A 20780-nucleotide genomic window follows, 5' to 3' on the forward strand; every position below is an offset into this window, starting at 1 on the left:
CAAGTGGGATTTGCGACGTTTTTTGCGCCGATCGGCGGACTTTCCGCCGATAACGGAGAATTTCGCCCCATGTTTGGACAGGTAAGTACTCAAAAAACTTAATATTTCATGATATTACATTCTGGTAACCGTACAAATTTGTCACTGTTCCAAGTGTTCATGATATATTGATTACCAGCTAATTCAGCGTGCATGGATTTCTGACGAGCATTTCGATACAATTTGGTCTGAGCACAAATCTGCACATTTGTAAGAGGACAAGAAATGAAAAAATGAAGTGAAAGCGAAGAGGCTGAGAATGGGGTGGGTTTGGGGATTTCTCAGAAAAGGGCCTGGCTTCCATCGCCATATAATCTGTGGTCCGAGAGTTAATTACACTACCATCAAATTTAATTGCATTTTTTCTTCAGTCTTGAGGTGTGTGTGTCACTGGCAACACCAGGAATTATTGCCCATTCCTAATTTTGCTGGAGAAGGTGGTTGTGAGCTGTCTTCTTAAACCACTGTAGTCCACCCTCAGTGCTGTTAGAGAGTCACTTCTAGGCTTTTGAATTGGACAATGAAGTCACACCAATATGCACCTCTCTATTTCTCTTTCCAAGACCGACTAAGTATTCCCAGCATTTTCTGTTTTTATTCCTATTTTCCAACATCTGCAGTATATTGCTTTTGTGTCAGGATGATGTGTGACCTTGAAGGAAAATTGCAGTTCCTCTGCACATGCTGCCCTTGTTCTTCTCGGTAATAGAGGTTGCAAGTGTGACAGATGCTATTGAATCAGCAAATGCTGGCTTTATTTAAAGATGGAGATTATTATGCTCTGGAAATGACAACAAACATTTCAATTCTGATTATTATCTGGATCTAGGTTCTGCCAAATGGTGACCAGACGGAAGTTGGTGAGAGTGGAGTAACCCTCAGTGGTGGACAGAAAGCCCGTGTTGCCTTGGCCAGAGCCGTTTACATGGTAAATTTGCTCATTCTCTAAGGTTTCGAGGATTTATAACCAAAGGGAAGGGAGATCTGGGATTGTTAATGGGCCGAAATAGCTTGCTATTGCATATTGTGGAGCCATCAGGGGATTTGGGCAGCACAGTGGTTAGCACTGTTGCTTCACAGCGCCAGGATCCCAGGTTCGATTCCCGGCTTGGGCCACTGTCTGTGCGGAGTCTGCACATTCTCCCATGTCTGCGTGGGTTTCCTCCGGGTGCTCCGGTTTCCTCCCACAAGTCCCGAAAGATGTGCTGTTAGGTAATTTGGACATTCTGAATTCTCCCTCCGTGTACCCGGAATGTGGCGACTAGGGGCTTTTCACAGTAACTTCATTGCAGTGTTAATGTAAGCCTACTTGTGCCAATAAACATTATTATTATTCCGGCAAGTTTTCCTCTGAATGAGAATTCTTTTTTTTTAATTTAGAGTACCCAATTCATTTTTTCCAATTAAGGGGCAATTTAGCGTGGCCAATTCACCTACCCTGCACATCTTTTGGGTTGTGGGGGCGAAACCCACACAAACACGGGGAGAATGTGCAAACTCCATACGGACAGTGACCCAGAGCTGGGATCGAACCTGGGACCTCGGCGCCGTGAGGCAACAGGGCTAATCCACTGTGCCACCTTGCTGCCTTTAATGAGAATTCATGAGATGCAAATAAATTCAAATTAAAATATAATTCCTGACGTAGATCCGTGGGTGATTCAACACACCCGTAACTTGCCATCAAAGTTGGAGAACAAAATTCCAAACTCATTTCCTGCTGGCGGAAATTGACTTTTTACAGCATGCCAAATTAATTTCCCTTGCTTGATTTCTGCCATTGACGGGAGTGGGAAGTTCTACCCATAGTGTTGGAGTTAACCTGATATATCAAAGTGTGATTGATGTTCTCTGTGTCTAAACTCGAAATGCAGACATCTGATACATTTACTCAGCCTTGCTGAAATTGACATTTGGGTCTATGGAAGGGAGGGATATAATGAAGAATTTTAATTCAAGAAATGTAAAATATCTTCCACAGAATAAAGAGCTGTACCTCCTTGATGACCCACTAGCTGCGGTGGATAACGATGTGGCCAGTCACCTTATGGAAAATTGTATTTTGGGAATTTTAAAAGACAAGACTGTCATCCTTTGTACACATCGGACAGAGTTTTTGGATAAGGCTGATATGGTTGTGTTAATGGAAAATGGAAAGATTGTAGAAACAGGTGAGTGAATGATTTAGTGAGTAAATGCACTCCTCTGGTACTGAGCTGCAAGGGCCTCTCGGCCAGGTTAAGTTTCTAGTCGACCTCTGGTGGTGGCAATGTGCTGAACAGGCACACAAAAGGTGTCTCTCTGGAAACTTTAATTTTGGCCCCTCTAACCTAAAAAACGACCACTAAACCAACAAACCCTCCCCCAACCCTCAGCCATAACAAACTGAATGACAACCACCCAAGAAAATGCCCTCAAATCCGCCATGACACAGAGAAGACAGCAGAAGTCTTAGGGCAGCACGGTAGCATTGTGGATAGCACAATTGCTTCACAGCTCCAGGGTCCCAGGTTCGATTCCGGCTTGGGTCACTGTCTGTGCGGAGTCTGCACATCCTCCCCGTGTGTGCGTGGGTTTCCTCCGGGTGCTCCGGTTTCCTCCCACAGTCCAAAGATGTGCATGTTAGGTGGATTGGCCATGATAAATTGCCCTTAGTGTCCAAAATTGCCCTTAGTGTTGGGTGGGGCTACTGGGTTATGGGGATAGGGTGGAGAAGTTGACCTTGGGTAGGGTGCTCTTTCCAAGAGCCGGTGCAGACTCGATGGGCCGAATGGCCTCCTTCTGCACTGTAAATTCTATGATATAAGTGGTTAGAGTCAGGAGAGTAGGACGCAAACCACGGACACTAGGAGTGAAGCTGAACAGAGCATAGCAGATCGGGAGGGATCACCGCGTAACCACTGGCACCAACCCAGCCACTGAAGGAGCAGTGGTTGAAGCTCCTGGCATAGGAACACGTAAAACTGAGGGACACCATCAAGGAGGACCACATGGAGACCATGAAGATGACCATAGATGTCGTTTTGGCCTTCAGAGAGGCCCTGGAAAAGACAGAACGGTTGGAAAGCCAGGAAGAGACGTGTGTGAGAACTGGAAAGAGCTGCAACTGACCAGAGCGGCCAGATCGCCGCACTGGAAACGGAGGTGGTAAGGTTAGTGGATTTCCATGGAGTGCTGAAGGGGAAGGTTGAGGACCAGGAGAATAGATCCCACCGCCAGAATTTGGTGCTCCGAAAGCTAGTGATTCAAAACAAACCTGTTGGACTTTAACCTGGTGTTGTAAGAGTTCTTACTATTATTATCAGTGAATACTGAAGGAGGCTAGAGAGGAAATTGCTGAGGCCTTGACAGAAATCTTTGGATCCTAATTGTCTTCAGGTGATGTCCCGGAGGACTGGAGAATAGCCAATGTTGTTCCTCTGTTTAAAAAGGGTAGCAAGGATAATCCAGGGAACTACAGGCCGGTGAGCCTTACGTCAGTGGTAGGGAAATTACTGGAGAGAATTCTTCGAGACAGGATCTACTCCCATTTGGAAGCAAATGGACGTATTAGTGAGAGGCAGCATGGTTTTGTGAAGGGGAGGTCGTGTCTCACTAACTTGATAGAGTTTTTCGAGGAGGTCACAAAGATGATTGATGCAGGTAGGGCAGTGGATGTTGTCTATATGGACTTCAGTAAGGCCTTTGACAAGGTCCCTCATGGTAGACTGGTACAAAAGGTGAAGTCACACAGGATCAGTGGTGAGCTGGCAAGGTGGATACAGAACTGGCTAGGTCATAGAAGGCAGAGAGTAGCAATGGAAGGATGCTTTTCTAATTGGAGGGCTGTGACTAGTGGTGTTCTGCAGGGATCAGGGCTGGAACCTTTGCTGTTTGTAGTATATATAAATGATTTGGAGGAAAATGTAACTGGTCTGATTAGTAAGTTTGCAGAAGACACAAAGGTTGGTGGAATTGCGGATAGCGATGAGGACTGTCAGAGGATACAGCAGGATTTAGATTGTTTTGAGACTTGGGCGGAGAGATGGCAGATGGAGTTTAATCCGGACAAATGTGAGGTCATGCATTTTGGAAGGTCTAATGCAGGTAGGGAATATACAGTGAATGGTAGAACCCTCAAGAGTATTGACAGTCAGAGAGATCTAGGTGGACAGGTCCACAGGTCACTGAAAGGGGCAACACAGGTGGAGAAGGTAGTCAAGAAGGCATACGGCATGCTTGCCTTCATTGGCCGGGGCATTGAGTATAAGAATTGGCAAGTCATGTTGCAGCTGTATAGAACCTTAGTTAGGCCACACTTGGACTATAGTGTTCAATTCTGGTCGCCTCACTACCAGAAGGATGTGGAGACTTTAGAGAGGGTGCAGAAGAGATTTATCAGAATGATGCCTGGTATGGAGGGCATTAGCTATGAGGAGCGGTTGAATAAACTCGGTTTGTTCTCACTGGAACGACGGAGGTTGAGGGGCGACCTGATAGAGGTCTACAAAATTATGAGGGCATAGACAGAATGGATAGTCAGAGGCTTTTCCCCAGGGTAGAGGGGTCAATTACTAGGGAGCATAGGCTTGAGGTGCGAGGGGCAAGGTTTAGAGTAGATGTACGAGGCAAGTTTTTTACACAGAGGGTAGTGGGTGCCTGGAACCCGCTACCGGAGGAGGTGGTGGAAGCAGGGACGATAGGGACATTTAAGGGGCATCTTGACAAATACATGAATAGGATGGGAATAGAGGGATACGGAGCCAGGAAGTGTAGAAGATTGTAGTTTAGTGGGGCAGCATGGTCGGCACGGGTTTGGAGGGCCGAAGGGCCTGTTCCTGTGCTGTACATTTCTTTGTTCTTTGAAATTGCCTCCCTGTCTTCAGTGGAGGGTAAGACAGGTTAGGGAAAATTAAAGGAAATCAAGCAAACAAGTGTCCTTCACAATTGGACTAAAATTATTTGATGTGGCCGATGTAAAGTCTTCTCAAACAGCAACCTGTTGGAATGGCAAAAACTCTCAGCACTTGGGAATGCAGATTGGGAGCATCTTGTAAGGAAGATTCCATTCGACTGCACTTTAAGGAGACAAGCAGAGGTAAATACCGCAAAGAGATGGTTTGGGGAGGCTGAGAGATATCATTGGGCTGCATTTGTCCGCATTTTATTGGTGGGGTCAGACTTGTCTTGGAACAGAAAATTGGCTCCGAGTCACTTAGTTTCACTCATTTGCGCCAGGTTCCCCTTGTTGACTTGTTGTTTTATTTTGTATAGGTACCCCTGATGAAATTCTCTCCACGGACAAAGCTCACCCAAGTACACAATTCAAGTCTTCCAAGAATGCTGACGGTAAGTGTATCCTACTGCACAACTATAGATAGTACAACCCTGCCAGCAAAAGGAATGAAATGAAGGAGATCCACTCCCCCCACAAAGATAAAGGGGCACAGTAACATTCCAATGACACTGTGTGTACTTGCAACATAGACTGGACCTTGAAATGTTTTTTTAATATATAGATTTTATTGAGGCATTTATATATATTTCACATCAAACACAATTACAAAACAAAACAAGCCAACAGGGCTTAGATAACCAAATCAACTAAATCACTAGCACCCCACCATCTAGCCCCTCCACTCTCCAGCTCCCCCACCTCCCCATTTTATCCCCCCCCCCACTTGCTGACATCTTAACTATTCTCAAAGAAGTCAGTGAACAGCTGACATCTCCGGGCAAACACCTCCACAGACTCTCTCAAGGCAAACTTTATCTTTTCCAGTCTGAGAAACTATGCCAGGTCACACACCCACACACGCGGTTTCGGCAGCCCCGAGTACCACCATTCTAATAATATCCGTCTCCGGGCCACCGGGGAGGCAAAGACCAAGATATCGGCCTCTCTTGCCGAGGCCTTTGATAATGTCGGGAGGAGCACCCCTGTCTCCCTTGCCTCATTGAACGCCCTTACCAGCTGGGGTAACCAGGTCTCCCAAATTTTTTAAATAAAATTCCACCGGGAACACATCCAGGCCCGGAATTCCACCGGGAACCCATCCTTCCCCGCTGCATAGCCCCCATACCCTCCACCAGTCCAATAGGCGCTCCCAATCCCTCCCCCAGGTCCTCCTCCACCCTCGGGAACTCCAACCCCTCCAAGAAATGCCTCATTTCCCCGGCTGAGGGCTCAGACTCATACAGCCTCTTATACAAATCCCCAAACACCTGACTCACCCCTACCGGGTCCTTGACCACCTTCCCTCCCCTATCCTTCACCTTCCCGATCTCCCTCGCTTCCTCAATTAATGTGCCAACATCCTACTCCCCTTTTCCCCATATAAACCTGCCCTTTAGCTCTCCTCAACTGCCCTACTGCCTTACCCATGGATAACAGCCGAAACTCCATCTGTAGTTTCTGCTGCTCATTCAACAACCCCGCCTCCGGGGTCTACGAATACCTCCTAGCCACCTGCAAGATCTCATCCACAAACCTCGCCACCTCCGCCCTCTCCGTCTTATCCCTGTGTGCCCGCATTGAAATACGCTCCCCGCTTAATACTGCCTTCAGTGCCTGCTATAGCGTGGTGGCCGAAACCTCATCTGTGTCGTTCAGCTCCACATATCTCCGAATGGCAGCCCTCGCCTGCTCGCAAACCTCCTCATCTGCCAATAGCCCCACATCCAGCCTCCACTGCGGGCACAGCCCCCCCCCCAATCACCTGCTATTCCACCCAATGTGGCGCATGGTCTGAAACCACAATTGCCAAGTACTCCGACCCGCCCACCCCCGCCAACAATGTCCTATCCAAGACAAAATACTCGATTCAAATTCTTTCGCCCTCGGCCTACCAAACCCCCATGGGTCCACCCACTCCATAAACCCCCTCCGTTCGTTCGCCACCGCCGATACTGTCCCTGAATTCAGACTGGACCGATCCAATTTTGGCACCAAAACTGTGTTAAAATTCCCCCCGTTATCAACCGGTGCGAGTTGAGGTCTGGAAATCTTCCCCAAAGTTAGCCTCATGAACTCTACATCGTCCCAGTTCGGAGCATAAATATTCATCAATACCACCAGCATCCCCTCCAATTTCCCACTCACCATAACAAACCCCCCCCGGAGTCTGCCACTATGTTCCCCACTTCAAAAGCTACCCTTTCATTTATCAAGACCACTACCCCCGTCGTCTTCAAATCCAATCCAGAATGAAATACCTGCCCTACCCACCTTTTCCTAAGCCTAGTTTGATCCCCAATCATCAAATGTGTTTCCTGTTGAAATTCCACGTCTGCCTTTAGATTTCTCCGATGCGCAAACATGCGAGCCCTCTTGACCAGCCCATTCAGCCCTCTCACATTCCATGCGATCAGCCTGGTCGCTCCCCCCAACCCTCCCTCCCTGTATTATTCCAACATGGCCTCCCTGCTTTTATAATCTATTCCTCGATTGATAAAGGCAAGTGTCGCATATGCCATTTTCACCACCCTATTAACCTGCCTCACGCCTTCGGAGATCGATGGACAAACACGCCAAGCTCCCTTTGTTCCTCGGAACTTCTCAGTTTCATGCGTTCATTGAACACTTCCTTGTCAAATTGCACCTTCCAAGTTGTACCACCTCACACTTTTCAAGGTTAAATTCTATCTACCACTTATCTGCCCATTTGACCATCCCATTTATATCTTCCTGTAATCCAAGACATTCCTGTATCCCATGTGGGACCTTCACAAAGGCTTTGCTGAAATCCATGTAAACTACATCAACTGCACTACCCTCATCTACACACTTAATCATGTGCCCAAAAAGTTCAGTCAAATTTGTGAGGCATGACCTCCCCATGACAAAGCCATGCGGACTATTCCTGATCAAACCGTGCCTCTCCGAGTGGAGATAGATATTCACCTGCAGATTTTTCTCCAATAGTTTCCCTACCACTGACATGAGACTCACAGATCTGTAGTTCCCTGGCTTATCTCGACAGTCTTTCTCAAATAATGGGACCACGTCAGCTGTTCTCCATTCCTCTCGCACCTCCCCCGTGACCAGAGAGGAATTAAAAAGGGTGCTTAAGTAGGAGCTCTTTCTAAGAGCTGGTGCAGACCTGATGGGCCGAATGGCCTCCTTCTGCACTGTATATACTATGATTTTATAAAAATTTGTGCCAGAGCCCCTTTGGTCTCCTCCCTCACCTCCCACAGCAGTCTGCAGCACAGGGCTAAATCGCTGGCTTTGAAAGTAGACCAAGGCAGGCCAGCAGCACGGTTCAATTCCCGTACCAGCCTCCCCGAACTGGCGCCGGAATGTGGCGACGAGGGGCTTTTCACAGTAACTTCATTTGAAGCCTACTTGTGACAATAAGCGATTTTCATTTCATTTCATTTAATTTCATTTCATCTGGACCTGGAGTTTTTTCCACTTTTAAGCCTGCCAATACCTCCAATACCTAACCCTAACCCTAACCCTAACTTGCTTAGAATGTGAGCATTTGCAGGTAATTAAGTCTTTACAGATCCAGAGAGAGGGGTTAAAGAGGCGTGAATTGTCTCAAGCCAGGATAGTTGATAGTATTTCGCAAGCCCAGGCCAGATGGTGGGGGATGAATGTAATGCGACATGAATCCCAGGTCCCGGTTGAGGACGCACTCGTGTGTGCGGAACTTGGCTATAAGTTTCTGCTTGCCGATTTTGCGTTGTCACGCGTCCTGAAGGCCGCCTTGGAGAACGCTTACCCGGAGATCAGAGACTGAATGCCCTTGACTGCTGAAGTGTTCCCCGACTGGAAGGGAACATTCCAGCCTGGTGATTGTCGCACGATGTCCGTTCATTCGCTGTCGCAGTGTCTGCCTGGTCTCGCCAATGTACCACGCTTCGGGACATCCTTTCCTGCAGCGTATGAGGTAGACAACGTTGGCCGAGTTGTACGAGTATGTACCGCGTACCTGGTGGGTGGTGTTCTCACGTGTTTTCCAGCTTCCACCCTAAACACATTAAAGAAGCCATCCCCTAAGGTCAAGCCCTCCGGATACACAGGATCTGCTCAGACGAGGAGGAGTGTAACAGACATCTACAGACGCTGAAAGATGTCCTCGTACGAACGGGATATGGCGCTCGATTCATCGATTGACAGTTCCAACGCGCCACAGCAAAATACTGCACCGATCTCCTCAGAAGACAAACACGGGACGCAACTGACAGAGTACCCTTCGTCGTCCAGTACTTTCCCGGAGCGGAGAAACTACGACATCTTCTTCGCAGCCTTCAACACGTCATCGATGAAGATGAACATCTTGCCAAGGTCATCCCCACACCACCACTACTTGCCTTCAAACAACTACGCAACCTCAAACAAACCATTGTTTGGGATTTGTGTCGCATTACATTCATCCCCTACCATCTGGCCTGGGCTTGCGAAATACTACCAACTGTCCTGGCTTGAGACAATTCACACCGCTTTAACCCCTCTCTCTGGATCTGTAAAGATTTAATTACCTGCAAATGCTCGCATTCTAAGCATTGTCTGGCATCTTTGAATTTGTCTATATACATTTTCTGGAACATACCCCTTCATTCACCTGAGGAAGGAGCTGTGCTCCGAAAGCTAGTGTTTGAAACAAACCTGTTGGACTTTAACCTGGTGTTGTAAGACTTCATATTGTGCTCACCCCAGTCCAACGCCCACACCTCCACATCATAAAAGAACCAAATTTACAAACAACCCCCAAATGAAGAAATATTTGGACAAGGTTTCACTTTTTCTAACATTTACTTTAACATGAATCCGAATCGACGTAAATGAAACATAAATTAACTACAAACTACAAATTACACTTGAAATACGTAGGTATTTGTAGTGTAGTATTTATAGTGTAGGTTAGATGGCTTTTGTTTCGGTGCAACATCGCCGCTCCTTCACTGTCGCTGATGCAAAATCCTTGAACTCCCTCCCTAACTGCACGGTGAGTGGACCAACACCCGAAGGATTGCAGCGGTTTAAGAAGGCAACTACCACCACCTTCTGAAGGGCAAAACGGTAGCACAGTGGTTAGCACAGTTGCTTCCCAGTGCCAAGGTCCCAGGTTCGATTCCCAGCTTGGGTTACTGTCTGTGCGGAGTCTGCACGTTCTCCCCGTGTCTGCGTGGGTTTCCTCCGGGTGCTCCGGTTTCCTCCCACAAGTCCCTAAAGACATGTGTTAGGTGAATTGGACATTCTGAATTCTCCCTCTGTGACCCGAACAGGCGGCGGAATGTGGCGACGAGGGGATTTTCACAGTAACTTCATTGCAGTGTTAATGTAAACCGACTTGTGACACTAAAGATTATTATTAATAAAAAAATAAATGCCAGCCTAACCAGCATCGCCCACATTTCGTAAATTAATTTAAAAAAGATCAGTTCAGTCCATAAGAGAGTCATTCAGGAGTCTGGTAACAGTAGAGAAGAAGCTGTTTTTGAATCTGTTAGTTGCATTATAGTTTAAGGAGAATATCGCGGCTGTACTGAGGGAGGATACCTCGGAGGCCTCATGCAGCAAAGCAGTTTGGGTGAAGCTCAGTAATAGGAAGGATGCAGTACTGCAGGCCTCCCAACAGCCAGCGGGAGATAGAGGAGTAGATTTGTAGACAGATTTAGGAAAGATGTAAACGCAACTGGGTTGTTGTAGTGGGTGATTTTAACTTCCCCAATTTTGACTGGGACTCACTTAGAAGCTTGGATTGGGTAGAGTTTGTAAGGAGCATCCAGGAGGGTTTCTTGAAACAATGGGCTGGATCTCCCACCCCGCCCGCTGCAAGAGCGCCACGGGTGAGAGGTGGACAATGGAGAACTCCATTGACCTCGGACTGGATTCTCTGGTTGCCGGAAGAACACGGCCAATATGTAAATAGTCCAACTGGGGAAGGGTCCGTACTGGACCTGGTATTGGGGAATGAGCCCGGCTGGGTGGTCGAAGTTTCAGTAGGGGAGCATTTCGGATACAGTGACCATAATACCGTAAGTTTTAAGGTACTCGTGGATAAGGATAAGAGTAGTCCTCGGATGAAGGTGCTAAATTGAGGCTAATTACAACAACATTTGGCAGGAACTGAAGAATTTGGACTGGAGGTGGCTGCTTGGGGGTAAATCAACATCTGGCTAAGACCAGAAGACATAGGAGCAGAATTAAGCATTTGGCCCATCGAGTCTGCTCCGCCATTCAGTCATGGCTGATATTTCTCTCATCCCCATTCTCCTGCCTTCTTCCCAGAACCCCTGATCCCCTTATTAATCAATAACCTATCTTTCTCTGTTTTAAACACACTCAATGATTTGGCCTCCGCAGCCTTCTGCGGCAAAAGGTTCCACAGATTCACCACCCTCTAGCTGAACAAATTCCTCCTCATCTCTGTTTTAAAGGATTGTCCCTTTAGTCTGAGATTGTGTCCTCTGTTTCTAGTTTTTCTTACAAGTGGAAACATTCTCCCAATGTCCACTCTATCCACGCCACGCAGTATCCTGTAAGTTTCAATAAGATCCTCCTTCATCCTTCTAAACTCCAATGAGTACAGACCCAGAGTTCCTCATACAACAAGCTCTTCATTCCAGGGATCATTCTTGTGAACCTCCTCTAGACCCTTTCCAAGGCCAGCACATGTGGGAGTCTTTCAAATATCCGTTGATTAGAATTTAGGACTGGCACTTCCGGTGGTGGCCATGGAGTGAGATGACGCACATTTGGTGGCTCCCACTCAAGGCGGAGTTTTTCAATCTTTTCCCCGCCCGAAAGGCAAAGTATTTCAGAGCAAAAGGTGCAGGAGTGCCTGGGGAAGGTAATACTCCTCTGGTGTGGCTGGTGGACAAGGAGTGGTACAAGGAAGAAAGAGCAGCGGCAGCAGGAGAGTCTTGGTGGTGTGCCACAAGAAAAGATGGTGGAGGACAAGGGGGCTGCGCTGCCTGCCCAGTGGTCGCCGAGCAGTTGGTAGAGTTCCTGAATAATACGTTTTAGCAACAAAGGAAAGAGGCACTGGAACACCTAGCCAAGGTGGTGGAGCTGCTGAGGTTAAGAGCGAACAAGTGGAGCAGAGGCTGGAGTCCCAGGGCCTGGCAATCCAGAAAGTGGAGGAGGCGGTGGGAGAGCACGACGAACAGTTCGCTTCATTAGAAATGAAGGGGCTGTTTAGCACAGGGCTAAATCGCTGGCTTTGAAAGCAGACCAAGGCAGGCCAGCAGCACGTTTGATTCCCGTAACAGCCTCCCCAAACAGGCGCCGGAATGTGGCGACTAGGGGCTTTTCACAGTAACTTCATTTGAAGCCTACTTGTGACAATAAGCGATTTTCATTTCATTTCATTTTAATTAATGTCTGAGGTGGGAGTGATGCAGGAGAGCCAGAAAAGGCAGAGGGAGAAGGTGGAGGATTTGGAGAGTTGTTCTTGAGGGCAAGACCTAAGGATTGTTGGGATTCCTGAAGGCATTCAAGGTCTGTGGCAAGGATGCTGGAGACATTGATGGGAGAGGGGGACTTTGATCGGCCCCTGGATGTGGACTAAGTGTACAGTGCGCTGAAGAGGAGGCCTCAGGGGGGTGAGCTGCCGAGGGCGATGCTGATGTGGTGGCACCGCTTTCTGGATGAGGAGAAGATTCTTTGATGGGCGAGGCAGACCAGGAAATGTATCTGGGAAGGATGCAAACTGCGGGTGTATCAAGACCTGGGCGTGGAACTGGCGCCAAGGAGGCCCGGGTTTAACCGGATCTTTGAAAAGGGGGTGAGGTTTGGGATATTGTACCCGGCCCGCCTGTGGGTGTCTTTTCAGAAGCGAGAGATTAATTTTGACAGAGGAGGCGATGGAATTTTATGAGGTACATTGGACTGGGAGGAGTGTGAGGACATGGAATTTTGGAGGAGATTCGTGTGCTTTTTACAGTGGGCTTTCTGGGGCAAGAAGGTGAGTGTGCCTTTTGTTACTCTTTAGGGACTGATGGTTGTATTAGTTGAGGGGGAGAGGAGAACTGGAGGGCGGAAGGAGGGTTGAAGGCCTTGGGCGGGGACAACCATGCTATCTGGGTCGGCTAGTTAATGGGAGTGAACCTGGGGGGGTTGCCAAGAGGAAGGAGGTGGGCTGAAGTTTTTTTTTTGAGGCTCGGGGGAGGGGAGTTGCTGACTGAGTGTGGTTGGTGTGGCGCAGTTGGGAAGAGATCGATGCCGGTGGACATCCAAGGGTGGGCCTGGAGGGTCATGTGATGCGGCATGCGGGCTGGCTCAAAAAGGAGCATGGCGGATGCCTCCCCCGCCCCCCCCCCCCCGCCGCCCCCGACCATGCTGGTCACGTGGAATATGAGGAGGTTGAATAGGCCAGTTAAACATGTATGTTCACACATCTGAGGAGTTTGAAGGCAGTTGTGACTTTTTTGCAAGAGACGCACCTGAAGCTGAGGACCAGACAAAGCTGACAAAGGGATGTGTGGAGCTGGTGTTTCATTTGGGGTTGGATGTGAAGACGAGGGGGTGGCGTTGTTGGTTAATAAGCGAGTTGTGTTCGAGATCGGAAGTGTCCATCCAAGGCCATCCCATCCCCCGCAACTCAAATCAATCCCGAATCTCCACACCGCACAGCAACCCCCAACTCCCGGATTGCCTAGTTGCCCCCCCCCCCCCCTCAGGGCCCCCTATAATATGGGGACCACCCACAGGGACCCCTTTAATAGGGGACCCCCCGACACAGAGAGCCCCTGCCTAAATGAACCCCCCCACACACACAGCTCCCCCTCACACAACCCTCCCCCCCCCCGCACACAATCCCCCCATACACAACCCCACCGCAAACAGACTCCCCCACACACACAGACCACCCCTCCCCCCACATGCACACAGACCTCCACCTCCCAGAAAAGAGACTCCTGTCTGGAAGCTAGAGGGCAGTCCAGACAGTGGCTGTTAGAAGCATTATAGCTGTAATACTTACCTTGCAGCTCCACATGTCCATTGCTTGAAAGAGAGCAGCTAAGCCTGCGTCTTGTTCCCACAGATTCACTGCCTGCAATCCATTTGTGACTTTCCAGAGTGGTTTGTGATTGCCTTTGATCCATAAAAACCATCTGCAGCTTTGATCCATTCATCTCCCTTCACTCTTCATGGCCGAAGTGATAAATGCCAACATCAAAGAGATGTAAGTTGCACTAAGTGCATTCCAATCACTCAGGTGTGTGATTTAGAACATAGAACATAGAATTTACAGTGCAGAGGAGGCCATTCAGCCCATCGAGTCTGCACCGGCTCTTGGAAAGAGCACCCTACCCAAGGCCACACCTCTATCCGATCCCCATAACCCAGTAACCCCCACCCACCACTAAGGGCAATTTTGGACACTAAGGGCAATTTATCATGGCCAATCCACCTAAACCTGCACATCTTTGGACTGTGGGAGGAAACCGGAGCACCCGGAGGAAACCCACGCAGACACGGGGAGAACGTGCAGACTCTGCACAGACAGTGACCCAAGCCAGGAATCGAACCTGGGATCCTGGCGCTGTGAAGCAATTGTGCTATCCACAAGGCTACCGTGCTGCCCTTTCACTGCACTTACCTCGGCGGCCCAATTCGGAATTCCCCCGGAAATCTCCTCGTATTCCAGCATGCATAAATTTGTATGGCAAGGAATACGGAGTTTCATCCTGCTTTACGATCACAAGGGCATCCTAAAACTAGTGCAATTCAGCTCTGGCGGGAAAACATATTCTTCCAAACAAAGAATCCAGCCCCTTCTATTTCTACCTTCATTTCTGATGAAAGGTCATCGACCTGAACCATTGGGTGAAATTTTAAGTTCTGTAGACTTAAATGCGTGGCAAGTGGGTGGGATAATGTGAAATGAAAAATGAAAATCGCTTATTGTCACAAGAAGGCTTCAAATGAAGTTACTGTGAAACGCCCCTAGTCGCCACATTCCGGCGCCTGTTCGGGTGGCTGGTACGGGAATTGAACTGTGCTGCTGGCCTGCCGTGGTCTGCTTTCAAAGCCAGCAATTTAGCCCAGTGTGCTAAACATCCCCTAGTCTACAGAGTGGTTTGTGATTGTGGGGTCCTCACTGACCTGTTGAAAGACACCGATCATACTCCAATGCAGGAACAGTCATGTCCTTGCCACCTGCTCTTCAAAGTGGGGTGGTGGCCGGACTCTCTGGCCCAGACCTCCTGTCTGGATCTTTCTCAGATGGACAGGATGTGAGCAGGATGGATGTCAAAGCAGACGATAAGCATGCCTGTCTCCTGTGAGAGCTGAGTGCACATATGTAAGGGCTGAAAACACAACTTTCTAAAATATGACGAGATTAAAGAGATTTAAACAAGGTCTAGATTCACCCACGAGAGGAAACATCCTCTCCACGTCCACCCTGTCATAAAAACGTAGAAAATAGGAGCAGGGGGAGGCTATTTGAGCTTGCCCCGCCATTTATTATGATCATTAATGATGTTACTGTGAAAATCCGCAAGTCACAACATTCCGGTGCCTGTTCGGGTACACTGAGGGAGAATTCAGAATGTCCAAATTACATAACAGCACGTCTTTCGGGACTTGTGGGAGGAAACCGGAGCACCCGGAGGAAACCCACGCAGACACAGGGAGAACATGCAGACTTCACACAGACAGTGACCCAAACCGGGAATTGAACCTGGGACCTTGGAGCTGTGTAGCAACAGTGCTACTCACTGTGCTACCTTGCTGCCGGAGCTTGTAAACTTCAAAGGATACATACATGTCTAGCCTGTCCCAACTATTCCTCATAGAACATCTAGACATAGGAGCAGCTTCTTCCCCACAGCTACTAGAGCCCTCAACGACTCCCTCTTGGACTGATCTGAAAGAACACTATTCACAAACACCTTATGCCGCACTGGAACCAATCACGATTTGACGATGTACTATTTGTCAATGTACTCTGTCGATTATTCTTTTTGTTTATTATGTAAGTACTGTGTATGTTCCCTTGGCCGCAGAAAAATACTTTTCACTGTATTTTGATACATGTGACAAATCAATCAGTTAATAGGACAACCCTTCCATTCCAGGATTAGTCTAGTAATCTTTCTTTGAACTGCTTCCAGCGTATTTGCACCCTTCCTTAATTAAGGAGACTAGTACAGTCACAGTACTATAGATGTGGTCTCACCAATGTCCGATAAACTGGAAGTATAACCTCCCTACCTTTGTACTAAATTCCCCCGAAATAAATGATAACTCTCAATTAGCTTTCCTGATGACTTGCTGTACCTGCATACTAGCTTTTTAGTGATCAGATCAGTCATTCTTTTTCTGCACTGGAGAGCAGACACTGACCGGCCTGGCAACCTCCTCGCGGTGAGGTTGGTGGACCTCCAACTCCCATCAGTGAGGTGAAAGACCTCCTGCTGGTCCTTGACTGCCTGGAGGAATATCACCAGTCACTTGTCACTGAACTTCAGCGCACATGGTTCATCTCTGCTGGGGGCCATTCTGGTGTTTGCACAACACGTCCCAGGCTGCAGAGAGTTACGATGTGAGCGGATTCTGTTTAAATAGGACAACTGGAAAAACCATTTGATGAGGTAACTGGAATGGACAAATCCCAACCTGCCTGCCACACTTGGTCCCTAGAGTGGGAAATTCCACCCATGAACTCTTCCCCTCTCCACAGATTTTGCCCAAACTGTTAAATGTTTCCAATGTTATCTTTTTATTTCAGATTTACCACACCTGCAGTATTTTGCTTGTTGCTCTCTCCTTCCCCTCCCTCTTTCCCAGAGGTTAGGTTGGGTTGAAAAATGACAAATGAAATTCAATCTATAAGAACAATGTGCAACTAAGAACATATAAAAGAACATATAAGACTGTGAAGGGGCTTCTTTGGAGGGAGCAGTGGGTGGAAAATGTAGCTTTTGGGGATTTTGATCTTTGACCAGCATTTGAGAAAAACTGTCTACATTTTCACTGCTTACACTGACAATGTCTGTTCTCTTTAAACTCAGCTGAAGTAAAGAGTCCCGAGGAGAAGGAGGAGGAGGAGGTGATGCCAGTGGGAGAAAACCTCGGGGTGATCCACATTGGGTGTGAGGAGGTGAAGAAGTTGGGAGCGTTGTCACTGAAAGTGTACTGGTCGTACTGGCTGTCAATTGGCAAATGGCTGGCATTTTCCGTGCTTGTCTGTATGCTCCTGATGCAAGGTAAAGGATTTTGTCGAGTTGGTCTGAGGAATGTGTCATAGGGAAAGCGCAGTGGAGCACGTGATGTTCATTCCTGCATATTTGCAGCATTTTCTGTAGTTATTTGAAACATTACATTACTTGTACTTTTAGTTTAGTTGCTGTATTCAATACTCATGATGTGGTCTCAACACTGCGAGCCTAGTTTGGGTGACTGCTCAGTGTTTCAGTGAAGCGCAGTGTCATTTTGGGAAATAACACCTCATCTTTCGATTCGGCACTTTCCAGTTGTTTGGACACCGAGTTCACAAATTTCAGATTGTACATTTTGCTTGTTTACAGATGGCAGCTTTTTATAATGACACTAACTTTTCCCAATTTTGAGATAGGCCGTCATTCTGAAAAAATAACTCTTTCTTTCTCCAGATATGACTGAGTAGCTCAAATATTTTCTGCTATTATTGTTGGAAGTGATGCTAGGTTATACAAATTAAAGGCTCCAGCTTTGATGCTGAATTAGCAGTGGAGCAGAAGTTAGGACACAGTCTCAGCATTCCTGTGCTTCAAAGGTGAAAATCAAATTGGTTCCCGAACCAGTTAACATCCTGCTGAAATCTGCACGTTAAGTGAGGAGCAGATTGGACGTGGCTATGATGGGCTACACTGTTGAATAAAGTGCTGACATGATTGCCCTTGCTGGCTTACACATGATGAGTGGCCATTGGATGAGATAGCTCTGAGCAATCAACAGTCAGCACCTTCAGGAAAGAGTCCATTATTCAGTCATTAAAACAGGAAGTGCTGGAAATGCCCATCATATCCATGAAGAGAAAAACAAGTATTTTTTGTCAAATATGAATTTTCTTTCAAAAGTTTTTTATGTGGATGTTCAACAATTGCATTCCTTTGCTTAAATGATGTACTTGCTGGGAAGAAATTCAGCTCACAGACAACTTGTTTGCATAAACAGAAAGAGGCGTGTAAGTAAGCATGGGCCTATTAGAGGCAGAAACCTTTGTAATTCTCATAGGGAATTAGGAGAGGATTGAGGCATTAAACAAGTACTGCATATGTTTCTTCACAGGAGAAAACATGGGGGAAAAACAGAACTAATAGGCGACCAAGCGAGAATGAGCAACTTAAAGAAGTCAGTGTACTTAGAGAAGTCTGGAGAAATTAATGGGGCAAAGTGGTGACATATTCCCTGAATCTACCTGAGTTCCAGGGTATTCTAAGTGGTAGCTGCAGAGATAGTGGATGCTTTGGTTTCAATTTTCCAGAACGGTTCGGAAGGATTGAAAATGAGCAAATATAGCCTATTTCAGAAAGGTGGAAGGAAGAAAATGAGGAGCAAGAGGCCGGTTACCCTTGTGACAAACGTACGATTTTAGATATATTGGATTATAAACATTTGGCAATTGAAGGGTTAAAAGCTTGGGTTAGAGTGTGTATGACTGCAGTGGTATTGTTTTTAAAAGAATCTGGGGCGTCATTCTCCGACCCCCCGCCGGGTCGGAGAATGGCCGTTGGCCGCCGTGAATCCCGCCCCCGCCGAAGTCTCCGGTACCAGAGATTGGGCGGGGGCGGGAATCGGGCCGCGCCGGTTGGCGGGACCCCCCGCTCAATTCTCCGGCCCGAATGGGCCGAAGTCCCGCCCAGAAATTGCCTGTCCCGCCGGCGTAAATCAAAGCTGGTATTTACCGGCGGGACCAACCGGCGTGGGCGGGCTCCGGGGTCCTGGGGGGGGCGTGGGGCGATCTGACCCCGGGGGGTGCCCCCACGGTGGCCTGGCCCGCGATCGGGGCCCACCAATCCGCGGGCGGTCCTGTGCCGTGGGGGCACTCTTTCCCTTTCGCCTCCGCCACGGCCTCCACCATGGCGGAGGCGGAAGAGACTCTCCCCACTGCGCATGCGCGGGAAACTGTCGGCGGCCGCTGACGCTCCCGCGCATGCGCCGCATTTCCACGTCAGCTGGCGGGGCACCAAACGCCATTTCCGCCAGCTGGCGGGACGGAAATCCCTCTGGCGCCGGCCTAGCCCCTCAATGTTGGGGCTCGGCCCCCAAAGATGCGGAGCATTACGCACCTTTGGGCCGGCGCGATGCCCGTCTGATTGGCGCCGTTTTTGGCGCCAGTCGGCGGACATCGCGCCGTTGGGGGAGAATTTCGCCCCTTGTTTTGCAGGGCAAGAAAGCTTTTAGGAGCCAGAGGAGAAATTGACCAGTTTAAAAAGTCTGTGCTAATGCGTTGTTTAAAAAAAAAAGAATTCCAATTAAGGGCAATTTAACATGGCCAATCCACCTACCCTGCACATCTTTGGGTTTGGGGGGGGGGGGATGAGACCCATGCAGACATGGGGAGAATGTGCAAACTCCCCATTGACAGGATCAAACTCGGGTCTTCGGCATCATAAGGGAGCAGTGATAACCAATGTGCCACCATGCTGTCCTACTAATGCACTATTGATTGACTAGGGAAAGTCCCTGGGGAGTTCATGTGTTTTCAGCCAGGGGAGATGGTGCCGTTGTTGGGTTAAGCTCAGGCATTCAGACATTATGAGAAAGCCTTTTGAGTTGAGGTCTGATCTGGTTACCCTTCAGACCACAAGTAAGGGCTGGGATTCTCCGACCCCGCGCCGGGTTGGAGAATCCCGGGGAGGGGCACGGGAATCGTGTGCCCGCCGAGTTCGGCCGAGTCCCGCCGGCGTGGGTCATGTATGGTCCCACATGGCAGGACCTGGAAGTTCTGGCTGCGGGGGCCATCCTGGTGGGGGGGGGAGCAGGAGGGATCCGAGCCCTGGGGTGGGGGGAGGCCTCCACGGTGGCCTGGCCCTCGATCGGGGTCTAGCGATCAGCGGGAGGGCTCTTTCCGTGGGGGCCTATGTTCCTCCGTGCCGGGCCCTTGTAGGGCTTCACCATGTTGCCCAGGGCCAGCGCGGAGACGCGAACCCACTCGCATGCGCGAACCCGCGCCGGCCGCGGCGCACGTGTGCGTACTCCCGCCAGCCGTAGCGCGAACTCGTGCCGACCATGCCGCGCATGTGCGAACTCACACCAGCCGTGCAGCTCCGATTGAAGCAGCGCAGACCACTCCGGCGCCGACATAGCCCCCTAGGGGTGACAGTCGAGGACCGTTGACACCGGAGTGGTTCTCACCGCTTTTCATTCCGGCGTCAGAACTTGGCCGCGGGATTGGAGAATCACAGCCACGGTCTTTTGCTCTCACTGTCGGATAGTTAAAAAAGATTAACAGTATTTAAAGCAGTGCAGACTTGCCTGAGGACAAGGGGGAGCTGAAACAAACCAGTTGAAGCAGCTTTTTGAAGACATCCAGCCAAAGTTCTGACAGGAGCCAAATCTGTTCTGGAAAACAAGCAGTACTCTAAGCCATTGGGATGTATGATGGATTGAGAGCTGGATGTTATTTCGCCCTTGTTATTTAATTGGAAATAAAGATAGTAATTAAGGATTTTGTATTTACTCTATTGAGTAGTATTGTTTAAGGGGTAATTGTAAGCTATTTTTGGGTGTGAGGTTTAAGATTTAAATATTATGTGAATAATAGTTTTGTTTTATATTACCAAATCCATATTTCTTCATACAATCACTCCTG

The 20780-nt window shown here is 48.5% G+C and overlaps 1 protein-coding gene across 4 annotated transcripts in view; it reads left to right on the forward strand.

The window, feature by feature from the left end:
• The window catches only part of abcc10 (ATP-binding cassette, sub-family C (CFTR/MRP), member 10), a 712922-nt gene that overhangs the window by 244960 nt on the left and 447182 nt on the right, over positions 1 to 20780 (forward strand). For all 4 annotated transcript variants that reach the window (XM_072500316.1, XM_072500319.1, XM_072500315.1 and 1 more), the window contains exons 9-12: positions 869 to 967; positions 2021 to 2210; positions 5293 to 5367; positions 16996 to 17190. In XM_072500316.1, coding sequence (XP_072356417.1) covers positions 869 to 967; positions 2021 to 2210; positions 5293 to 5367; positions 16996 to 17190 — 559 coding nt within the window. The remainder of the gene's footprint in view (positions 1 to 868; positions 968 to 2020; positions 2211 to 5292; positions 5368 to 16995; positions 17191 to 20780) is intronic.

The sequence above is a fragment of the Scyliorhinus torazame genome, chromosome 4, assembly GCF_047496885.1.
Source record: "Scyliorhinus torazame isolate Kashiwa2021f chromosome 4, sScyTor2.1, whole genome shotgun sequence".
Taxonomy (NCBI): domain Eukaryota; kingdom Metazoa; phylum Chordata; class Chondrichthyes; order Carcharhiniformes; family Scyliorhinidae; genus Scyliorhinus; species Scyliorhinus torazame.